We start from the raw sequence: 24546 nt of genomic DNA, 5'->3' as shown, positions 1-24546 counted from the left end.
AGAAATCTAGACAGATTTACGGAGCTCCTGATGTAATAAACCTTAATATATATATAGCATAAATTTACTAAGTCACCAAGTTCTTTACAGCATTCTAAATATTAGTCTTACATCCACCAATAGGTGGGGCCATCATCCATCATCAAAGAAGTTTCTTAGTACAAAAATGAAGAACATTACAGAAAACAAAAATGTACACACCGAAGAGAGAAGTGCATAGTGGAGTACCTAACACTTGTGAATATATGTACATTATAGCTAAACTCTCCATAGCTCAGGGAACATTGTAGAAAAGGGGTTACAAAGACTACACAGGCCAGCATACTTGAAAGTCTGTTTTGAAATTGCCTTTCATAAAAAAGGGTGCAAAACCACAATGACAGCAGTACCAAGAAGTATTGAGACAATGGTCAAAATTTGATGTGTCAAAAATGATCGGCAGCTAATATGATTGCCAGAATAGTAATTTTTCCAGAAACGATCTGCATGTGGATTATCTAATACACACTGAACATCCTGGAAATCATGTTCACACACACAAGAGAATGGACTCAAGATGTATTATTATTTTTAAAGATATATATATATATATATATACATAAATAAATATATAAAACAATATTGAGATAATTTAAATTTCAGGGACTGAAGGGAGAAAAGTCAGCCTACAGTGCTATAATTCAATTTTCAATAAACATTTTAAAATAATAATAGTAATCAATGAAAACATTACAAACATATAAGAATGGTGGTTCAGGAGGTATCTATAAAGAGTAATTATGGAAATTATCAATTACTTTATTGGAGGTTTCTTCTGACACTTCCATATTTCTAATTTGTATTGGAGACCATTTCATGATAGACAATTTTTGAATAAAAATATTTCATGATGAGGTCACAGATATAACAAATGTACTGTATTCTTCTGTCCATTTCTGAGTGTATGTAATGAATATAGATGTGTGTGTGAGTGCATGTATGTGTGTGTATATGTATGCCTATATGTTTGTGTGTGTGTAAAAATATACAGAGCACATCACTAGTGATGAATTTACAGCTTTGAGCTTATTGAAATTTAAGAGCTTACAGTATTTGCCTTTCTCTCTCTCTCTCTCTCTCTCTCTCTCTCTCTCTCTCTCTCTCCCTCTCCCTCTCCCTCTCCCTCTCCCTCTCCCTCTCCCTCTCCCTCTCCCTCTCCTTCTCCCTCTCCTCTCCCTCTCCTCCTCTCCCTCTTTTTCTCTTTCACTACAGGTCTTTTTGATCATTACTAAAAAACATGTCCGGAATATCTGAGCAAAAATTCTTGTTAATTACAGTCTCCAATTCTGATTTCCATCCTTGTAGAATCTTCTGGTCTAGAGATGCTGGTGCTACAATACCCAGTTTTGTTTGTTTGTTACAGTATGTTTTGATGACCCAAATTCATGTCCCAAAGGCTGTATCTCAATTGTTAAGTCGCGTGTGTTTTCAGGTCATTTTGTATATTCTAAAAACCATGATCCACCTCTAATTTCATCAAGTGTGATGATTAATTTTTATTGTTACTAGAATTTTATTTAGAACTTTGTATCACACTGGATTCTAGTCATAACGCTGAGGGGTTTTTAATGTCATTAGCTTCTGGCAATACTTTGGTAACTGAGGTGGGAAAACTAGTACTAGAAATGGGCTGTAGACTGAAAAATGCTACATCCCAAAGATTATGGAGAATTATAATCAAGGCACATTGCAGTGTAACCATAACACAATTTAATAACATTTATTATAATAGAAAACAATGTATAATATACAACATAAAATAACTTAAATGAGGGAAAACTATTTGTAACTAATATGGTGAAATAAAAGCAGAAGTAGGCTCTTGAAATAATATCTTCTGCTACGATTTAGTAGGAAGTAGACAGGAACATGAAAATAGAATGATCTTAGAATGTCTTCCAGTCATCCTCTACCACTTATAGGTGGTAGTTGTTCTGTTCTTTCCTGCTAAATGAAACAAACAAGTCATTGTTAGAAAAATATACTCAAATAATAGACTCATGTCACTTCAGATAAATGCAAATCAAAACAACACTGAGTTTCCACCTCATACTACTCAGAATGGGTAAGATAAAAATTTCAGGTGACAGCATGTGCTGGCCAGGATGTGGAGAAAGAGGAATACCCCTTGATTTTTGATGACATTGCAAACTGGTACAACCACTCTTGATATCAGTCTGGAGGTTTCTCAAAAATTGGACATTCCACTACCTGAGGACCCAGCTATAACTCTCCTGGGCATATACCCAAAAGATGTTCCAACATACAACAAAGACACGTGCTCCACTATGTTCATAGTAGCCTTATTTATAATAGCCAGGAGAAGGAAAAAACCCAGATGCCATTGAAACAGTGGAATGGATTAAAAACTGTGGTACATCTACACCATGGAGTACTGCTACTCAGCTATCAAAAACTATGACTTTATGAAATTTCTAAGCAAATGGAATGAACTAGGAAATATCATACCGAGTGAGGTAAATGAATCACAGAAAAACACACTAGGTATTTTCTCATGTTTAAGTGGATATTAGTCAAAAAGCTTGAATTACCCAAGGTGCAATCCAGAGACCATAGGAATCTTAAGTAGAAGGATGACCAAAATATGTATTCCACTCCTTCTTAAAAGGGGTAAAAATATCCTTAGGAGGGGATATGGAAGCAAAGTTTGAGCAGCAACTCAAGGAATGGTCATTCAGAGCCTGCCTCTCATGTGGCCCATTTATATACATCCACGAAAAGTAGATAATATTGTCACAGCTAAAAAAAATGCATGCAGAAAAGGACTGGATACAGATCTCTTCTGAGAGACATATCCAGAGCATGTCCAATACCGAGGTCAATGTTTGCAGTAAACCACTGAACTGAGAACAGGACCCCCTTGGGTGGAATTAGAGGGAGTATAGAAAGAATTGAGAGTGCTTGCAACACCATAAAAACAACTTTGCCAACCAAGCATGCTTTCAGGGACTAAACAACCCCCGAAAGACTATACATGGACTGACTCAGGGCTCCAACTGTATATGTAGCAGAGAAGAGCCTTATTGGGTCACCAGTGGAAGGGAAGTGCTTGGTGCTGTCAAGGTTTGACCCCAGTGCAGGTGAATATGGGGTTGACAGAAAGATGAATGTGTAGGGGGAATACCTGTATGGGGGAGGGTTAGGGGAGGGCTTGGGGGATTATGTACAGGAAATAGCGAAGGGGCATGACATTTGTAATGTAAGTAAAGAAATATATCTAATAAAAAATTTTAAAAAACTTTGCAAGACATCCCTTTGTACACTTTAAGTAATGAATATTTTGAATTGTTATTTGGATTGTAGCATTAAAAATAGTATAATTAAAAATATGAAGCACAATTAAAATAAAAGAGTAATATTTCAATATGTTTTCTTAAATCTATACAAAGAATTACTTGAGTTATCAATGGATATGAATTTGAGTGTCACTAACTAATGATCACGAGTGTTTTAGCCTCTATCATTCTTCACATATCTTTTTAAGTGGATCCTCTTCAATTTAATATTTATACCATTGCTAAAAATTTGGCAAGATTGTCTCTCATAGGAATTTAAAAAAATTATTACTTTTACAGTAGGATAGCTAAGCATGTTGACAGTGGTACAGGGCTTAAACATGCAGAATGTTTTAATGGATACATGAATCAAATAAATATTTCTACATGATTTCATCCAAAATAACATTTTCATATGAATGATATATCCTATGAATTATGGAACATGGGAAAAAAGTCAATATTGTGGGATTCTTATAGGGTAAATAGTTTATCATACATAACTGTATGTATATAGATGCACATAAGTAAATGTGTATATAAATATATAACATATATTTAAGCATAATTTAATGAAATTTTTGTTCAAAACATTTCCCGTATTCTAATATAATTTTGTGACCTCTTTGCTCCTTTGAGATTTACAAATATATGAAATCACAGAATGATATTGTCCTTCCATTCCCTTGATGTCTAAATAAATCTTTTCATACCTGAAGGACCATGCCTGTAGAGCAACATACAAAATATTTAAATTTTATCATTGCCACAGGCTTTCCTATTGTGTCCACCTATGATTTCATCCATAGCAGTTGATTTGCCAGAAGAATTTATGAAATCTGCAGATATCTTTAATCCATCAGACCTTTTGTCAATGTGGATGCAATATTTATTATCATTTTCAAATATTTGAATATAATTGTCAATCATAATTTGCATAAGAGATATCTGTAATACACAAGGCAAATTCAGGAGTGTCATTTCACAGAGTTTACAAAATGGAAACTTAAAATGAAATCCAAAATTATGAGAAAAATAACAGTTGCCACAAACAGATAGGAACCCATGAAATGAACTCTCTGAAATGGGTTCTCTATGTTCTTGGCATTTTACTAAAACTTGTTAACGTTTCATGTAGATTGCAAGGAATAGAAGGACTACTCAACAAAGCAACATTTCAGAACTGACATGGTGCTAAATACTGTGAGTGAATCAAATTGATGACAGTGGTTTGTTGAGTTTTTTGGAGGAGCAGTGTGTGTGGTTTTGTTGTGATGAATTGAAAGGGATGCCACTCTAATTCCAGGCATGGCAATACACACTTGGTGACAAATTTCTGCTGCTTTAAGTCCTTTGGCCCTGCTGGTGGAAGTATGCCACTGCTTAGAATTTGGGTCACAAAATGCTGGTGACTATTCTCAATGATCTTTCCCTGCTACAGTTTTGCTGCCCAAGATAAGAGCCATCAGGTCTCAGCTTCCCCTTTGGTTGTTGTTCCTGTCTGCAGCCATGCTCCTCTGTCATGCCATTGAAGGTCTCTACTCCCTCTGCATTTCCAAGTCCCAAAGAAACACTTACTTCAGTAAGTTTCTTAGGTCATGTTGCTTTATTTTTATTGTTTTATATTTATTTATTTCCATTTCATACATCATCACCTTTCTTATTTTCCCTGCCACAAACCGTGTATGTCCACCCCCTGCTTCTATGACAGTGGTCCTCTTTCGCCCACCCACTCCTGCCTTGACACCCAGCATTTCTAGACTCTGGGTCATCCAGACTACACAGGACTAAGGGGCTCCTTCCCCAGTGATGCCCAATAAGGCAATCTTCACTACATATCCAGCTGGAGCCATGCGTTCCACCAAGTGCACTCTTTACTTGTTTTAGCTCCTGGTGTTTTACTAGGCAATAGAAAGGTGACTGAGAGAAGGAGTTGGTGAGAAGAGGAGTTTTTTTTTCTTTTTTTTTTCGGAACTGGGGACTGAACCCAGGGCCTTGTGCTTGCTAGGCAAGCGAACTACCACTGAGCTAAATCCCCAACCGCCGAGAGAAGAGGAGTCTTAATTTGAAACTTCCTCCATCAGATTGACCTGTTGTATGGGGAAGACTGAAGAATATTGTCCTGATTAACCTTGGAATTCGTAAGGTCGAGATCTCCAGGATGGTGCGGCCCTTAAGCTATTAGTCAGAAAAAGAACGTTGTGAGATACAAAGTGGGAGGGAGAACTAGTACTAAGCTTCTACTTCAGTTCTTGCCTCCAGATTCCTACCCTGCTTCATTTTGCGCCAAGACATTTCTCAGTACTTAAATGGTAACTGCAAGTCTATCCCAGAGTGTAACCTGTCTTGCAAAATTGTTTTTCATCAGTGTTTTGTCACAGCATTAGTAGGAAATTATGACATTTCCTACATTGATCAAAACTGATAAGTTACTTTTGTTCTGAGATCCTGACTTAGGTTTAATCAACTCTATTCATCACATATGTTTCTTCCCAGGATGCACCTAAGTTTATGATTGTGCAGTCTTGCACATGATAGGAAAGAAATCGTTCTTAGGAAAATCACAGTCAGTGGATTGTCTAATTTTATATGCCGATGGTACAGAATAGTTTTACTTCCTTGTTTTCATACTTGAGCATGCAGAATTGTATATTTGAAAAGAATTGTCCATAAAGGAGCAATATTTAATATCTACTAAGAGTGACTAATACTATTTATTGCTACATTTGGACAGAACATGCAATTTAATACAGACTTGCATTTTAGGTTTCCAGTAGCTTGGTAATTGGAATTTAACTAACAATGTTATGTGTCTATCTAAGCCAAGTAGAGTCCTGGGTGAGAATCCTATTCAAACTGTGAGATAGGCTATCCTCCTCCATCATGTGTAATCTCACTGTATTCTTTCCTGTGGACCTAATCCCTGAGAACTCCTAGTTAAAATTTACTGTGCTTTCTTTCATTTTTTACTTTTTTATTGCCTTTCTTCCTTTTTAAATTAATGTATTCATTATTTAATCTCTGTAAATTTTTCATAATACTATAAAGTAACTCTCATTTCATTTTTCAATCCTTTTATATCTCCATTGGTATCAACACCCCTCCAAAAATTTCAAAGATTACAATTAAATATAGTCTTAAATTTAAAGTCAAAATTAAAAAAATCAAATGAAAATTTGAGAACATCTGTAAAAATGCACTGTGTGAGATGTGTTTTGCCATTAGGTGTTACACATTATACCCTTTTGGCCAAACAGGCTTACTTGCAAATGTACATTGAAATAAGTCACTTGGTCTGGTTCAAGTCCTCTGGATTTTGCTACACCATCATTACTGGAACTCCCCAGAAATGCCTGTCCTTCTATAACCTGGTTTCTTGTTGTTGCCTTTAATTGTTGTGATCCTTCAGCTTTGAATCTGCAGGACCTCCCTGCTTCATATGCTCCAGCAGCAGGATCTAGGCACCCCTACATATATGTAGCAGATGTGCAGTTTGATCTCAGGTAGTTCCCCTACTTAGTGTTGCGGGAACTGGCTGTCACTCTGTTGTCTACCACTGGATTGCTTTCTTTTAGCTGAACTGCTTTGTCTGCCTTCAGTTGGCATAGATGCACTTATTCCTGTTGTGAATTGTTGTATGAGAGTGAGTTGGTGTCCATGGAAGTTCTACACTACAGAGTTAAAGGAGAATGGAGGGAGGAAGTGATTGTGAGGATGGGTCTTGGATGAAAGGACTGCAATCAGGTTATAGAGTAAAGAAATTAGTGAAAAATATTAATGTGTATGGGTTTATATAAAATTAACAGCTACAGTAGATCTGGGGAACATGAAAGTGTACCTGAAATATGGCAGTGTTAAAATAATGGAAAGCATACAAAATAACACACACCATTTTTTTTTCTTTTCTTTTTTTCCAGAGCTGGGGACCGAACCCAGGGTCTAGCAAGTGCTCTACCACTGAGCTAAATCCCCAACCCCTCACACACCATTTCTTGGACTACCATTCTAAGTGCAGCATATGGCTGTCTAAAACATTAATATCTAAAATCAATATTTAAGGAGAAAGAAATGATTCACTTACTTTATTCTATATCAACAATCTCCCTTCCCACACTTCCTGAAATAGATCAAATTATATTCCTCTCCACTCTAGAAGAATGCAATCCTAAGGTTTCCTTTTGCAGTTATGATCTTTATAAAGGGTTCTAAATTCCTGTATCACAATTAGAATTTTGTTTCCATAGGCAAAAATCAGATCCCTTTACCTTTCTTGAGACAACTTTCCCAAATAATGAGTTGCTAGAAGTCCAACCCCATAGGACATGCGGAGCAAGGCGGATCGATAACCTTTTAGTATCTAGCTTATTCATGGGTGAGTCTTTTATTATCACTAATAGACAAATGAGATATTTCAGTAGTATAAAGTTTGGTTCTGGGATCTGTTGTAGAAGGCTAAACAACAAAAAGGAGAATTTTCTGTTAGATCCTCTTAAGAGTAATGTTAGTTACAAAACTAACTACAAAAAAACACAAGGTAAACATTTTGTAGACCAACTCAAGTTTAATCAGAAATCAAAGATGTAAGAATATATAACTAGTGTATTACATAAAATATTTTTAACAGCTGATTTTTCTGAATATAATCAAGGGAAAATTTTTTAAAATATGTATGAATTTCTGTATACTAGATGTAAGACTGCTACCTAGAGAAGCTAGAGAAATGTGTCAGGATCCCTGGTATTAAAAGAATGAATATTGTTGCAGACTATGTGTGTTCTACGTGTGAAAACAGCCAGTATTATTGAACAGCAAAACATCTTTCCAGCCACCATGAAGACAAATTTAATATCTAATGTAGAATGAATCCAGGTAACACCCTTGTGACACTCTAGAATATAAGGAGCAGAAAATACACTAGGGACCCTACACAATGCAGTTATAAAAGCTTCTTTTACAGTCAAGGAAGAGATGTAGAGGTCCTATGCAATGGGAGCTCAGTGTGCCTCTTAAATACGAAATCTTCCTATGGATTATCGCACAGGAGAATAATTCAAAGAAGTCAGTGATGTACCTGACTTAAACTTCTCTAGGTAGTTGTAGTTGAGAAAGAAGAACTCAGTTATAGCTTCATGTTCTAATCAATGACATACTTAACAAGTGAAATATTCACAATAGCATGGCAATAATACTATGAAGCATGTATCCCACAGGTATTATACACACATACTTCTTTTAATGTCTCACACAGGAACTAAACCAATACTCTATGCTGATGTGCACACGATGTGTTACATAGGCTGTCTTCTAAACCATAAGAGTATTAAAGGAGAGGACTCCCATGTGGGATTACAGACATGATTCAACACTCTAGCTTGAGGAATGCACATTTTTAAAAACTGACAATACAAGTATGAGCTAAGTAAACCTCTTGGCATGGGATATCATTCCAGCTTATAATCCTGTAAACACAAGGCTATGAATCTTACAAAAGCACTGCTTCTATGTTTGTGCTGATCCCCACATGCTTAACTGTATCATTACCTTTGAATGGCACTAATTTTTCCAGCCAGAGTTCCTTCATCTGGGATGGTAAGCCAATTTTCATATAAATTGGAAGTCAGGAGGCTTCCATCTATATTTGAAATAAAGTCCTTTTTTTAATGGAAATAAAAAAAGGAATGGTTAATGTACATTTGAGAAAGTACTTGAAAAACTGTTTTGTTTAAAATTAGCAGTTTAGACCAGTGATTCTCAACTTGTGTGTCAAAATCCTTTTGGGGGTCACCTATCATATATCTTCCATATCAGTTATTCTATCCTTTTTTTATAATTAATATCGTAGCAAATTTTTAATTAGGAACAGCAACAAAATCATGTACTGGTTAGGAATAACCAACTCATGAGGAAAGGTAGTACTGTAGTAGGATTAGTATGGCTGAAAATCACTGGTTGAGACCCTATTTCCAGAAAAATTTCCCAAACTTTCATCTCCCCAGAATCTTGGCTCAAAAGTGGAACTTATATGCAGGATCTTGTGTTTTCCTACCTATGACTTGAATCAAAGAAGCAGAGTCCTAGGTGCTATAGCAATGAAACAAACCTATTTTCCTTTCAAATTGCCTCTCCTGACTTCTAGTCCACAGCACTACTTGCAATCATAGATCTACACTCCCCTTCCCAATCCAAAGCTCTCTCTGCCTTGACAGAAATCAGCTCCCATGTGGTACATCAAGACAGCAGCCAATCATACCTGCCCTCTGATAGGCTCCATCTAGCATCTGACTGTAATAGGGCAGGAGGAGCCAGAGCCAATCATTGCATCTTATGGATTAATGAGGGACTTATATGGAAGAAATGGGGGAAGGTTTCAATGCCATGACATGAATGAGACAGGAACTCCATAAGAAGAGATAAAGAATGGGAGAATCCCCGGTGTTCTTGTAACTGTAAATTGATTTGAATGCACAAGGCTACATTCAGTCACTGATCTTAATTGTCTACCCAGGATGTGATCCCAAGTTTCTGACAATGAGAACCAGAGACACTTGGCAATCTCAAGGGCCAAGGAGCAAACATTTGGTACCTTTGCTTAATGTTATTAAGCATGGTTAATCCCAGAGCATTATCTTTTCTCTTGGTGTCTGGACCATAGCTACACAGGGTTCTGAAATATGAACTCAGATCACGGCTAAAACAAAAATAAAACAATGATATTTCCTCTAGTGTCACTGTAGCTCACTGGCAATTTAAGAGCGTAGACAAGTTAAGTGTCAGTTAGGCTAATTCTTGACTATTTGACTTGGAAGTTGAATGTCAATATCTGGCAAAAGTAAAAGTGCTGGTTTATTTTTGATTGAGAAGCTTAACAATTTCATGTATCTACTGGACATGGAACAATATCCAAATTCTTTATCCTTTTGTACATCACTGGTGGACTAGACATTTTGAACTGTTATATATGAGGGATATGTCTTGGTAATACTTAAGACATGTATTTTGTTAAACACACTTTTATCACTGCTATTACATGTTCAGCTAATACATCACATGGTATTGTCAGAGGTGAAATCAGTTTGGACATTTGTAACGCCAAACTAAACCCCCTTTGATATATGAGGAAGTTCACTCTCAGCAGAAGCTGGTCACCGTTGTCTTTGTGATGATTCTTTGGGTTTGTCAGCTTTTAACTGTCATGCCTCTTATCAGGAGGTCATGTGTCCATCGTTCCAGGAAATAGACATTGCCATGTAAACTCTAGGACAGAAAGCATGTATGCATCTCTAGAGGGATGTTTAATGTTGGAGATGTAAAACCCTTCCCTACCTTTAAGACTGAAGCTACAACCAACACACATTCTTCATTCCATTTAATACATAGTTCTGTGTCAATCTTGTCCCTCAGGGAACAGTGTGAATTTTCAGACATAGTTTTGAATAAATGATCAGAACTTTGTCCTTTTTCTGCAATTATAGACATCATATCCTGTGTGGGATTAGGATAAGTTTCTATCATTAGATATTCACATATCTGAATCAAAATAAGTCATTTATTGTGAACCTCAGTTATGGTAGTTTTGGATACAGAGTTATAACTGAGACACTGAACCTTTCCTTGTCCCCCAATTTGAAACATCATGGTTTAGACTCTGTTCCCCAAAGCATTTTGGTGAATAGTCCTCTATTACAGTTTGTTTCCTCCTATTATATTTCTCAAGCATGCCATCCTTTGTAACTATATGGATATTGCCCTTTCAGAGTTCAAATTACTAATTTACTTCCTGTCTCTCATGGCCCCTATTATGAATCCTTCTTTTTGCATTTTTATGAAAGATTTTTTCACCATATTTCTGAGACTTTTATTTCCTTTTTCTGTGACTTCTTATTTTTCAACATGTCTCAAGTGCTGCCACATTTAAGAACCCAAGTATATGTCTACCGTTCTTCCATAATTTTACTCTGCAAAAATGACTATCATGTAGAGATTTGTTCCACATATTCTCTATTTTCAATTGATTACATGACCAAATTATAGTTACTAGAAAATTCTGCTCTAAAATACTTAAGAAATGGCAGTGATCCTCATGTGTATGACAAGATAAATATGTTCACCTGAAGAATAATTTCTAAGCACAATTTTATTGCTAAAGTAGATGCTGGACTGTAAATATTTATTTCCTTAAGATGTTTACTATCTCATTTAAAATAGGTTGAGCCATGTTAGCTGGCATTTATACATAGTCCACTAGGATAAAGGATGTTAATATGTAGCAAAACCAATGTGTATATGTAATTGCTTGACAATGTAAAGGTCTATTGATATTTTTATTTATAAAAGATTGAGTAATCTCAGAGGCGATATTAAGGGAGACTCCAGAATAATATGTACTCATAAAGAGGCTGGATGACTTTACCATGGGGTAATCTGAAGGACACTTCCATAAACCCATATCCTTCAACAAGCTTTTAGGTTTGTGTCTTTGATACACTCAGTGTAAAATGGGAATACTTTACCTTTCAATTAAGTGATTCGAAATTCAGTGGAACTTATTTCTATTTTAAAATGATTTACCCTCAGGGATAAGCTATCTAAACATTCCTCAGTTTGATCGAATAACTTACTTAGAACAAAGGTGTTGTAGAAACCCAAAATGATACTCACAATTATTGGGGTAGGCAGCTTATTGTCTTCAAAAATACTCGTAAGAGGTTGGCCGAACAAACTTTTCTTCGTAGATCGCAGTCGATTTGGAGACACTACTGATGGAATGGTATGGACTTTGCGTTCATGTTTCCCTGAACCTAAAAAAGAAAGGAAATCATCGTAACCCCTTTTCATTTATAGCCCCCAATTCAGAAAGAGATACCTGTTAAAGTACTAGAAACATAGAAAACATCAAGTCGATACAGAATAATCAAAGACTAAGAGAATAAAGAAATAAAGAAATAAAAATATAAAAATATAAAAGGAACAGACCAAGTCACACATACAGCTGGCTGCATTTGACTAACACCTGAAATTTCAATGAACATTTTAAAATATAGATGAGCCTGGCTCAACATTCAACATGTTATCAAAGAATACAGATACTATCCTAGGCTTTATTACTGAGTAAACGTGGCATTCCTATCAACACAAGAGGAGAAACTTTACATAGTATAATCACCAGTAAACCATTTCTCTTCAGCAGTCTTGGTCTACAAAAGGGAAACAGCAGTCTGAATTTATGGTCTATGTACTCAAGAAGAGAGAAATGATAAATAAAACTGTAGTCTTCAACAAAAGAGGGGAAAAAGTATACAGCAACAAGAAAATAACAAAGACCCATAAATAAAGGAAAGCATACACTGTCTCACAGCAGTAATATACAGACTCTCAGTCGGATAAGAAAACTGGTTCCATCTTTGGTCTTTATCCAAAAAACACACTTCTATTGGATACAGTTGCATACATTTTCTTATTGTGCAATTGCCTAAATTTCGCTCTGTAGGTTCTGGGTCCCATTCTCCTCTTCATGTTCATTGGTGTTGTCCTTGTTCAGCTAATGTTTTGGAAGCCATGTTGGGGAGATTTTATGGATGAGGTTAAGGGAACATGGCAGAAGACTGGGAGGAAAGTGGATAAAAAATTCCCGTTCTGTAATATTGTTTCTCATACTAACATCCAACTCTTATAAATTTTATCAAGCTTTAAAAGGATAGAAGAAAAATGGTCTTATAAGATGGTCTAGGTATTTCACTTTATATATCTTACTGATTCATGAGCATGGGGGAATCTTCCCATTATCTGATAACTCTTCAATTTATAAGATTTTTTGTTCTTTTGGGTTGTATTTTTTGTTCTTTAGTTTTTTGTGCTTCTAATCATAAAAGTCTTTTACTCCTTGCTCAGAATTTCCTCAAGTAACTTTATACTTTGGAAATTTACTGGGGAGATGGTGTTTCATTGATTTAGGTATCAGGAAATTTGTGATTTTTATAAAGAAGGAAACTCAACTTGTGTGTTAATTTCCGGTGTAACTACTGGTTGAAAGAGTTTATAAGGTATTTGAGTATTCTTATGGAATATTACTCTTTTATTTTTACTACATATAATCTTAAAAAGAAATACTTAGACTTCTTCATTTGTGTGTCCCCTTGGCCTCCCTCGATTGTAGTGCTTATCTGCTTGTTTACAAATGTATGAAACAGAGGACATTGAGTTTGCTCAAAGATGAGCACAACAAACCAATGGTTGTGCAATAGTTGATAAATTACTAGATGGGGGCATACAGTACGTAGTTTTGTGTGTGTGTATGTGTGTGTGTGTTTGTGTGTGTTTGTGTTTGTGTGTTTGTGTTTGTGTGTTTGTGTGTTTGTGTGTCTCTGTGTGTGTATGCTTTCTTATGTGCTTGTGAGTATGTAAAATACATGCAGAAATCATTACTGGCGATATATTTAGAGTTTAGGGCTTATTTACTTTTGAGATGAGCCTCCATTATTGGTCTTTGGAAGGGAGTGTTGACAAAGGGTCTCTTTTGATCATTACTGTACAACATGAGAGGAATATCTGTCCAAAAAGCTTCTGTTAATTATTGTGTCCAACTGCCATCTGCTTTCAGGTAGAAGCTTTTGGTCAACCTCTAACATAAACTTGGGAGCAGTGGGAAGAGGTACTTAAATTAGGAGGCAAATTCTAACAGTAGGATAATTCCTAGAATGCATAGGTGAAATGTTCCTTCACATGCTTCAGTAAATCCTACGTTGCTGTTTGTTACAAATCACATTTTCAGTGCTCAATGATTCTAACTGTAAGTTATGGTAGTAGAACAAGTATACACACCTAGAGGGCCTTCACAGGGAAGAGGGGCAGCTGGACTTCCTGGCCGTGCATGGTAGCCAGGAGTGCATGTCCTCCCAGCGGGGCATCTGCTCAGTCCACGTTCGGTTTTCTTCACGTTTCTGATATTTGCTGCAGTGTTCAGGGAACATGAGGACTTTGCTCCGGGAGGATGAGATAGGGAAGTTTCATACGGCACTGCAACCACATCCTCTCCAAAAATTTTTGGACAGTTTTCGATCATAAATGTTACCAGAGAAATCTGTGTTAAAAGAGGGCAAACACAAGGTGTCTCTCTTAGTTTGCCTGGTTGCAAATCACATTTCCCTTATTAGTCTTGGAGAAAAAAAGTGCAGTTCAAAATTCTGAGATAAAGTTAGCTGTTAGAAACTCTAGGGGGCTGGCTTTGTCATAAATTTAAAAGATTGTGAGATCAAATGTACAAGTGTGGTCATCACAGTGCAATGTTATATAAGTGGATGATTTCCAGGTTCTATATTGTGATGGCCAGTATGTGATGCATACTGTCCACTGAAATAGCTTTGGTTCCATTTGATACATCCACGTGTGAGCATGATTGTGAGAATGCTCCTAGAAAGGCAGAACTATGGAGGGAAATGCGGGCCCCATCTTACTGAAAGTTCCCATGGGCTGCCTAAAAAGCCAGAGACAGTCAAACCCGTCTGAGCAGTTACATTCCCATGTCTCAGTACAGTGCAATGGTAACAGCTGCATCAATATCTCACTCTCAGTGTCGTTTCTTCATATATCCTTAATTACTTAATCTTGAAACAGCGATGACTTAGTGGAGAAGTAATGGTAACTTCTTGATCTTATGGTTCATTATATTGGGAGGTATTTCAAATAAGATCTTCTTGGAGGAAATGGGATAATTATGGATCTTCAATTGCAGGTACTTAGGGACCCTAACTTTTACTCCTGATCTTTGATTCTACACAATATGAGGAATTTTATTGTTTCTTAGTTGGGCTCTTTACAACATGATCCTTAGAGGTCCAAGGACAATTGGTTAATTAATAATGAATCAGAAACTCAAATGCTTAGGAATCAATATAACCATTCGATCACTATATTATATACATTTTGATATTTCATTATAGTATTGGGAAGGTGGCTAACAGAGAACAGTATACTCAATCACTTCTCTAAACCAATCATAACCAGCATCCAGAGCCCAAGGGTATATTTACTCACATTAATCATGAGTCCTAATGACCAAATCTGATTAAAACAATTCAAATTCCATTGTCTTTGTTCTGTTGGGGAAACCACCTTGAAAGCTAGTAGAATTTCACACATTCTACACTGATTATATCAGAATTAAGTCTGCTTTGCTGACCCAATATCCAGAATTGTTACTTTTTGTATCATTTCACAGCATTTGTTTTCACTGAGTGAGTCTAGGATATTCTAAATGACGACTAAAGACTGAGTCACTGAGCTCAAATACCCATTTGTGTTTTAGGTAAATTTCACCAATGATTCCTTCCCGGCAGAAGAACTCCATTCAAACCTGTACATACTTTACAAAATCAAACAATACCAAAGTCAAAACAATCAACCACCACAACAAAATAACCCAGATGCTCAGGATAATAGTGTTTTCCCTTTTATATTGTAAAGGCTTATCAAAGCTAGGCATTACCTTTTTGGCAATGTCTTTTGTCCTTCCATTATTGCAGGAGCTGGGCATGAATAAGAGGCATGGGGCTATCCCAACAGATAGATGGTAAGAAGACATTTCAGTAACAGGAGAATTACTTTTAATTTCATATAATATTTGAAAAAATTGCCTCAGAAGCGCAGCATTTGCAGGTGGCAGTTTATCTAAAAGACTGAACATAGAGAGAGTTATTTTTAAACAAGTACACTCAATTTCTCAATATGAATGAAGGGAACAGAGTAATAGAGTCGATTGCTTGATGCTCTGAAAATAAGATGAAAGAATTTTTACTCAATTATTCCTTGAAATATTTATCCAAATCAGAAAAAAAAAACAATTCTAATTAGAATGTGAAGATAAGATAATAAGCCTGGGCTACTGTAATTCCCTCGGTAACACACACTTCTCTTTTGAATGTGTCTTTTGTGTTTGTGAACAATTGAAACTTTTTCCTGTCTCTCAAAGTGTTTAGTAAATATTTCTGTGTCTATTATCTCTAATGTGTAAGCAAATATTACTTCTATTTTGTTGATGTTGTTCACAGAGTTTGCCAACAATTACCTCTGCACTGCAGCTAATTTCTCTTCCTCATCAACTTTTTTCGTTACAGCAATCCACTCATCATACAGTTTTGAGGTCATCAGACTTCCTTCGATCTTTTTTAGGAAGTCCTTAAAAGGAGAGGAAAATTATTTCATGGAAAAAAATTAATCATGGAAATTATTCAAAATGCATTCAACTGTAAATTTCACATTAATTCTAACTTCCTTCACAGCTCTGCTAATTTCCCGTACTTAGAACGTTCCACGATATATTGGTTCAGTGAGTTTCATCTATTCAAACTAGAAACCCAAGAGTATATTTTCAGATTTACTTGGACTATAGAAACAACTTTCCTTAGCTCAACATTCCTCTAGTGGACAGCTGAGCAAGCCAGCATAAATAGGCAACCAATATTTCAGCTTGAAAACTATTTTAAATGGGAGAAACATACAATTATGGTAACCACAACAAAAGCAACCATAGAAACTATTATCTGATTTCTGAGGAGCAGAAAGCCAGGTCTGGTACTGGAAGCATGGAATAACATGTGGCCAGGGTTCTTACAGAATGCCCTGTCCATATTTCATTACAAAAGTGTGACTCCTAACTCTATTTAAATTTTTAACGAATATTCACACATAATACAGCCCTTGTCCATCAAAAAAGTTGTCTTTGCAATAGTTGGAGACTGTGACCAAAAACTACAGCTGTTTAAGGCACAATGAACAAAATATCCTGTGGCTCTGAGCCACAGTTTATAAACATACATACTAAGTCCTGAACTGGGGCTCTGGGCATTGGTTAAGAGAGTCACAAAGATTGTTTACCAGAGGATAAGGACATTTGCTTTGAGATTGGGTCTACTAGAAATGAGGGGAGGGCTCACATTTGATAACCAAAAAATAGCATAGCTTAAATAATTTCTGAACAAACATCATCCATATTTTTAACATTAACACAGGAGACTTTGAGCTTACCATATTTCTCTCCTGCGTATCTATTGTCACTCAAGTGAATACAAAGAGAAGAGCACTAATTCCATAGACTCAGGATTCCTGAGGGTGGATGATGGAGGGACTTTCCCTACCTTAAAGATCCACGAAACTACGTGCACTGATTGCTTGTTCATGTCCACCTCTTCTTCTGAATCCAATTTGTCTTTTATTGTTTGGCACAATGTTATACTCGGACGTAATAGAAAGACACCCTCCGTTGTGGGCCCTTCCCTTTTTAGTAGGGACAGCATGTCCTGAGAAGATGATACGGAAATATCTGTCAGACTTTGTGCAGCACAGAGCATTATTGGCTCCGTGAGAACCAGACAAATGGTATGCACAGGTGCAGTTCAAGTACTTGCATGGACACACAGGACCTCAGCTGGTTTGGTGCCTCAATCTTTTGTTGTAAACATCCAACCCTAATGGTAATCCTTAAAGTTCAGGCAACGTTGCTTTTCATCACATTTTACAAAATTGTTAAGGGATTGAATCCAACATTTCTAATACATCATTCCTGAATAACCCTCTCTCATCCTCCTATTTTAAAACCAATGTTTTGGGACACAATTTTTACTCCACATGGTCATAGAAGTGAAGGGGTCAGGTATTTTAGAAGCAAGATTTTTGTCTTAAGAGAGCCAGGGAAGAACCATATGAGACATACCAGAATTGCCGACGGCAGGTTGCCATCCTGACAAATGGAACCGAGTTCTCTTCCAAACAGTTTTCCTCCATTGTTAAGATTTTGGGTGGTGCATATTTGGTCTGGGTGGGGCACAGAGATGCTGTGCCACCACGATGATGTAGAAGTTCTTTGTTTCTTAAGAGTCTTTTCCTTCATATCTGATCAGGAGTTGAGATCGTTACATGGGATAGTATAATTTATACAGATCTTTTACAAAACTAATTTCAATGACAAAATGTCCCTATTTTAATAGGTTAATAATTCTGTTGTGTTTATGCAGCCTTCTTCCTGTATAACCTACACTGTTATTAATCTTAGTGATGTCTCTAAGACATGGTCTAAAGTTCTCTAGGTGGAATTCCCACAAGATGATGCTGTCTCACTCCACAGTGCATCATGAAATACTAGAAACCTTGGTTGAACAAGCTCCCTGAAATATGTATAGAGTATTGCTTCAGTAGTCACATCCATTTTCGTTGATGCCCTGCCTTTATTCACATTTAAAATTTTTCTGTTTTCTAATGTCTTTTTATCCTTCGTTTTTTGTTCAGCATTTTCATGAACCATTGTTAAGTTTATTTTAGCAGCAGTATGTCCCCCCCATGAGAAAATATGTATGACTATATATTTTAGTGTAAGAATACAACTGAAATTCTAGTTTCTTTTTCCTTTCTGAGTTTTCTGTTAGAATATTGATCCATAATAAAATTTTAAATATGTTACTTAAAACAAATAAATTAAAAGAAAACAAATGAGTAATATAACACAGTATAAAATAGCCTTCATTACTGTAGAACATATTGTCTTCCTGGCTATCTAATTCAAAATCAGGAGGGCAGAAATCACAAGTAATATTATATAGACTGACAAATATATGTTTTTTTAAATTTATTTAATATTTTTTTATTAACTTGAGTATTTCTTATATACATTTCAAGTGTTATTCCCTTTCCCGGTTTCCGGGCAAACATCCCCCTCCCCCCTCCCTTTCCTTATGGGTGTTCCCCTCCCAACCCTCCCCCCATTGCCGCCCTCCCCCCATAGTCTAGTTCACTGGGGGTTCAGTCTTAGCAGGAGCCAGGGCTTCCCCTTCCACTGGTGCTCTTACTAGGATATTCATTGCTACCTATGGGGTCAGAGTCCAGGGTCAGTCCATGTATAGTATTTAGGTAGTGGCTTAGTCCCTGGAAGCTCTGGTTGCTTGACATTGTTGTACTTTTGGGGTCTCGAGCCCCTTCAAGCTCTTCCAGTTCTTTCTCTGATTCCTTCAACGGGGGACCTATTCTCAGTTCAGTGGTTTGCTGCTGGCATTCACCTCTGTATTTGCTGTATTCTGGCTGTGTCTCTCAGGAGCGATCTACATCCGGCTCCTGTCGGCCTGCACTTCTTTGCTTCATCCATCTTGTCTAATTGGGTGGCTGTATATGTATGGGCCACATGTGGGGCAGGCTCCGAATGGGTGTTCCTTCAGTCTCTGTTTTAATCTTTGCCTCTCCCTTCCCTGCCAAGGGTATTCTTTTTCCTCATTTAAAGAAGGAGTGAAGCATTCACATTTTGATCATCCGTCTTGAGTTTCGTTTGTTCTAGAGATCTAGGGTAATTCAAGCATTTGGGCTAAAAGTCACTTATCAATGAGTGCATACCATGTATGTCTTTCTGTGATTGGGTTAGCTCACTCAGGATGATATTTTCCAGTTCCAACCACTTGACTACGAATTTCATAAACTCGTTGTTTTTGATAGCTGAGTAATATTCCATTGTGTAGATGTACCACATTTTCTGTATCCATTCCTCTGTTGAAGGGCATCTGGGTTCTTTCCATTTTCTGGCTATTATAAATAAGGCTGCGATGAACATAGTGGAGCACGTGTCTCTTTTATATGTTGAGGCATCTTTTGGGTATATGCCCAAGAGAGGTATAGCTGGATCCTCAGGCAGTTCAATGTCCAATTTTCTGAGGAACCTCCAGACTGATTTCCAGAATGGTTTTACCAGTCTGCAATCCCACCAACAATGGAGGAGTGTTCCTCCTTCTCCACATCCTCGCCAGCATCTGCTGTCACCTGAGTTTTTGATCTTAGCCATTCTCACTGGTGTGAGGTGAAATCTCAGGGTTGTTTTGATTTGCATTTCCCTTATGACTAAAGATGTTGAACATTTCTTTAGGTGTTTCTCAGCCATTCAGCATTCCTCAGCTGTGAATTCTTTGTTTAGCTCTGAACCCCATTTTTTAATAGGGTTATTTGTTTCCCTGCGGTCTAACTTCTTGAGTTCTTTGTATATTTTGGATATAAGGCCTCTATCTGTTGTAGGATTGGTAAAGATCTTTTCCCAATCTCTTGGTTGCCGTTTTGTCCTAACCACCGTGTCCTTTGCCTTACAGAAGCTTTGCAGTTTTATGAGATCCCATTTGTCGATTCTTGATCTTAGAGCATAAGCCATTGGTGTTTTGTTCAGGAAATTTTTTCCAGTGCCCATGTGTTCCAGATGCTTCTCTAGTTTTTCTTCTATTAGTTTGAGTGTGTCTGGTTTGATGTGGAGGTCCTTGATCCACTTGGACTTAAGCTTTGTACAGGGTGATAAGGATGGATCGATCTGCATTCTTCTACATGTTGACCTCCAGTTGAACCAGCACCATTTGCTGAAAATGCTATCTTTTTTCCATTGGATGGTTTTGGCCCCTTTGTCAAAAATCAAGTGACCATAGGTGTGTGGGTTCATTTCTGGGTCTTCAATTCTATTCCATTGGTCTATCTGTCTGTCTCTGTACCAATACCATGCAGTTTTTATCACTATTGCTCTGTAATACTGCTTGAGTTCAGGGATAGTGATTCCCCCTGAAGTCCTGACAAATATATCTTAATCAGTGTGTGTGTGTGTGTGTGTGTGTGTGTGTGTGTGTGTGTGTGTGTGTGAGAGTGTGTGTGTGTGTGTGTGTACTTATATATATATATGTATACAAAAACGCTTTTCAAAATTTTTGACTCAGAATTTTTTCTGTTTAAAAGAAATGCAGGGACAGAAATGGGAGCAGAGACTGAAGGAAAGGCCCTCTTGAACTTCCCTAAACTTCTGGTCCATCCTATGTATAGACAGTAAACCATGATAATCTTGCTGATGAAAAGATATGCTTGGAGGCAGGAAACTGACGTGGCTGTCCTCTGAGAGGATCTTTCAACATCTGACTGAGACAGATGCAGATACTTACAGGCAACTATCAGACTGAACCCTGTTTCCCCATTGGACGAATTAGGGGAAGGAATGAACAACCCCATAAGAGGGAGAATAATATTAATTTTCTTGGCCTCAGAGCTCCCTGGTTCTTAGCTAATAACCCAAGGGAATACATTGCCAGTCTGTGGCCCCTGCTGCATATGTAGCAGATCTTGTCTTGTCTGTCCTCAGGGGGAAGGGATGTCCTGGCTCTTGTGACGGCTTGATGACACAGAAAAGGGGAGAATATATGGGTGAGGTGGGAATAGGAAGGTTGGTGGGGTAGCACCCTCTAAGAGGCAAAGGGACAGAGGTATGAGGTTGGTTTTCATAGGGGTGGACCAGGAAGGGAAGAATATTTCAAAAGTAAATAGAATAATTAAGAAAAAAAGACAAAATTTAAAAGAAATCAAGTGTGAAAGTGGGAGGTTTCCAAGAAAAGAGAGTGAGGAGAAATTATAAAAGAATTCTATCCTTTGAAAAGTATTTTAAAAAAATTCAAAATGCCCAGTCTATCAATTTTAGCATCATTTTGACTCCAGATATAGGAATAAAGGGTATTTTTATAGAATTTGAAGTGAGATTAGAGAGTTAGCTAAAAGCCTAAATTAATTTCTATTCAACCCTGCAATAGAATATCTTTAATCCCATAAGTCTACTTTTATTATGTAGCTTTCATTGCAATAGTTTGTCAAAATGCAGTTTATAAGGTAATTTGGGTCTATATCATACAATCACTTGATGGGCAACATATCAGGATCCATGGCTTAGACCTGCAATTCTCATAGGAAAAAAATGTATACACACAGTGCTTGATATACCAATTTATGGTGCCTGGAAAAAAAAGGAAACATTCTCCCTATAACCAAGCCTTGTCTTCACATCAGAATTTAGAGTTCTGTTCATATGGACCTGGAACATATTTTTTAGTTTTTATTTTGTTTAGTACAGTGAACCACTCCCAGGAAAGGAAATGATATTATGCTGTGATATTTATGACAATTTAAAATGGGAACTAAGAAAAGCCACCCAAAATAAGATGTCAGACTCACTTTTTTGGCTTCTGGCTGAGTTTCTGGGCCTTAAGATGAATTGCCCCTGTGCATCAGCGTTTAGATATTTCATGATCAGCCCAGGTAGGGAAGGGAAAGCAGTAAAGTTTCTTAAGTCCCGTGAAGTGAAGTTCTTTTGAATATTTATCATTATAATGTCATGTGGATAATCATTTCCTATGAGAAAAAAAACATGAATTATAACCAATGCAAGTGAATATGGGCAAACTTTCTGATACAATTTCGAATGCTTTGCTGTATTTCTCCTCTTCATATTTCTCCTCTTACTCCTAGTCCTCTTCCTTCTTCTTCTGGATAATGTAGACTGTGCACACTAGAACCCTAGAACCCTTACAGAGACACTATAATTAAGTAAGCTGAGAACTCTAAATTCAATGACGAGAAAAATTTCAGTGTGCCACTTTCTTTACAGAATATAGACCTAGCAGTGCAATGTATTAGAGGGACTTTTGTTCTATTCTGCTCTAAAAGTTTGAAGACATACCTGTTGGAGTACTAATATCAACAAACTTTTTACATCATTTGAATCCTACTTCACTTGTCAAGCTTAATATTAAGCAATTTAAAGATTTCACACTGTATACATAAAATACATATGAGCAATAATTTTCTTCACAAAGATAATTCTTTTTTAATTTAATTTTATTTTATTTTATTTTTATTATTAACTTGAGTATTTCTTATATACATTTCGAGTGTTATTCCCTTTCCCAGTTTCCGGGCTAACATCCCCCTCCCCCCTCCCCTTTCTTATCGGTGTTCCCCTCCCCACCCTCCCCCTATTGTCCCCCTCCCCCCATCAGTCTAGTTCACTGGGGGTTCAGTCTTGGCAGGACCCAGGGCTTCCCCTTCCACTGGTGCTCTTACTAGAATATTCATTGCTACCTATGAGGTCAGAGTCCAGGGTCAGTCCATGTATAGTCTTTAGGTAGTGGCTTAGTCCCTGGAAGCTCTGGTTGCTTGGCATTGTTGTACATATGGGGTCTCGAGCCCCTTCAAGCTCTTCCAGTTCTTTCTCTGATTCCTTCAACGGGGGTCCTATTCTCAGTTCAGTGGTTTGCTGCTGGTATTCGCCTCTGTATTTGCTGTATTCTGGCTGTGTCTCTCAGGAGCGATCAACATCCGGCTCCTGTCGGTCTGCACTTCTTTGCTTCATCCATCTTGTCTAATTGGATGGCTGTATATGCATGGGCCACATGTGGGGCAGACTCTGAATGGGTGTTCCTTCAGTCTCTGTTTTAATCTTTGCCTCTCTCTTCCCTGCCAAGGATATTCTTGTTCCCCTTTTAAAGAAGGAGTGAACCATTCACATTTTGATCATCTGTCTTGAGTTTCATTTGTTCTAGGCATTTAGGGTAATTCAAGCATTTGGGCTAATAGCCACTTATCAGTGAGTGCATACCATGTGTGTTTTTGTGTGATTGGGTTACCTCACTCAGGATGATATTTTCCAGTTCCCTCCATTTGCCTATGAATTTCATAAAGTCATTGTTTTAGATAGCTGAGTAATATTCCTCTGTGGAAGGGCATCTGCGTTGTTTCCAGTTTCTGGCAATTATAAATAAGGCTGCTATGAACATAGTGGAGCATGTGTCTTTGTTGTATGTTGGGGCATCTTTTGGGTATGTGCCCAAGAGAGGTATAGCTGGGTCCTCAGGTAGTTCAATGTCCAATTTTCTGAATAAACTCCAGACTGATTTCCAGAATGGTTGTGCTCTTAAATCTGCCAAAATTTATGTCACTTGAAGGAACATCTTCTTTACGAGTTAGAACTTCACATTTTCAGGACTTTGAAAAGACTAGGTTTGCATGCACACTTGGTGATCTCAGTTTTTTAATTCTTATTCAATCATTTCTGATAATTCTATTAACATTATTTATTTGGCAATAATCTTGTATTGAAATAAAAGAAGGCAATAAATGGAGTAGCTGAGTTTAAGTCAGGTTGTCTCCAGAAATCAGAATATGATCTCACATTCAGTTACAGAATTACTTGTCCTATGAGATGTCAACTGAATACTTTACATGGATTCAGAGAAATGGCTACATTTATACTATTCATTACAAAACAATCTATATAATTTGGAATAAATAGAAAAAAATTGAAGATATAACATTTCAGATTTAAACTTGTTTCTGTGTGTAAGTCTTTTGCTCACATAAATACCTGTTTACTATGTTGCACTTGGTGTTTGTGCAG

The 24546-nt window shown here is 37.0% G+C and overlaps 1 protein-coding gene across 1 annotated transcript in view; it reads right to left on the bottom strand.

Moving 5' to 3' along the window:
• Positions 1 to 1742: 1742 nt before the first annotated feature.
• The window catches only part of Tgap1l10 (GTPase activating protein testicular GAP1 like 10), a 94812-nt gene continuing 72008 nt past the window's right edge, over positions 1743 to 24546 (bottom strand). The window contains exons 30-41 of the mRNA XM_063282810.1: positions 22326 to 22502; positions 18040 to 18218; positions 17465 to 17626; positions 16396 to 16505; positions 15817 to 16006; positions 14154 to 14412; positions 11994 to 12133; positions 10659 to 10817; positions 8877 to 8986; positions 7601 to 7787; positions 4049 to 4283; positions 1743 to 1986 (exon numbers count right to left, since the gene is read on the bottom strand). Of these exons, the coding sequence (XP_063138880.1) occupies positions 4086 to 4283; positions 7601 to 7787; positions 8877 to 8986; positions 10659 to 10817; positions 11994 to 12133; positions 14154 to 14412; positions 15817 to 16006; positions 16396 to 16505; positions 17465 to 17626; positions 18040 to 18218; positions 22326 to 22502 (1871 nt within the window). The 3' untranslated portion in view covers positions 1743 to 1986; positions 4049 to 4085. The remainder of the gene's footprint in view (positions 1987 to 4048; positions 4284 to 7600; positions 7788 to 8876; positions 8987 to 10658; positions 10818 to 11993; positions 12134 to 14153; positions 14413 to 15816; positions 16007 to 16395; positions 16506 to 17464; positions 17627 to 18039; positions 18219 to 22325; positions 22503 to 24546) is intronic.

This window comes from Rattus norvegicus, chromosome 2 (assembly GCF_036323735.1).
Source record: "Rattus norvegicus strain BN/NHsdMcwi chromosome 2, GRCr8, whole genome shotgun sequence".
Taxonomy (NCBI): Eukaryota; Metazoa; Chordata; class Mammalia; order Rodentia; family Muridae; genus Rattus; species Rattus norvegicus.
The sequence above is the reverse complement of the archived record's forward strand: the minus strand, read 5'-3'. Positions and strand labels throughout refer to the sequence as shown.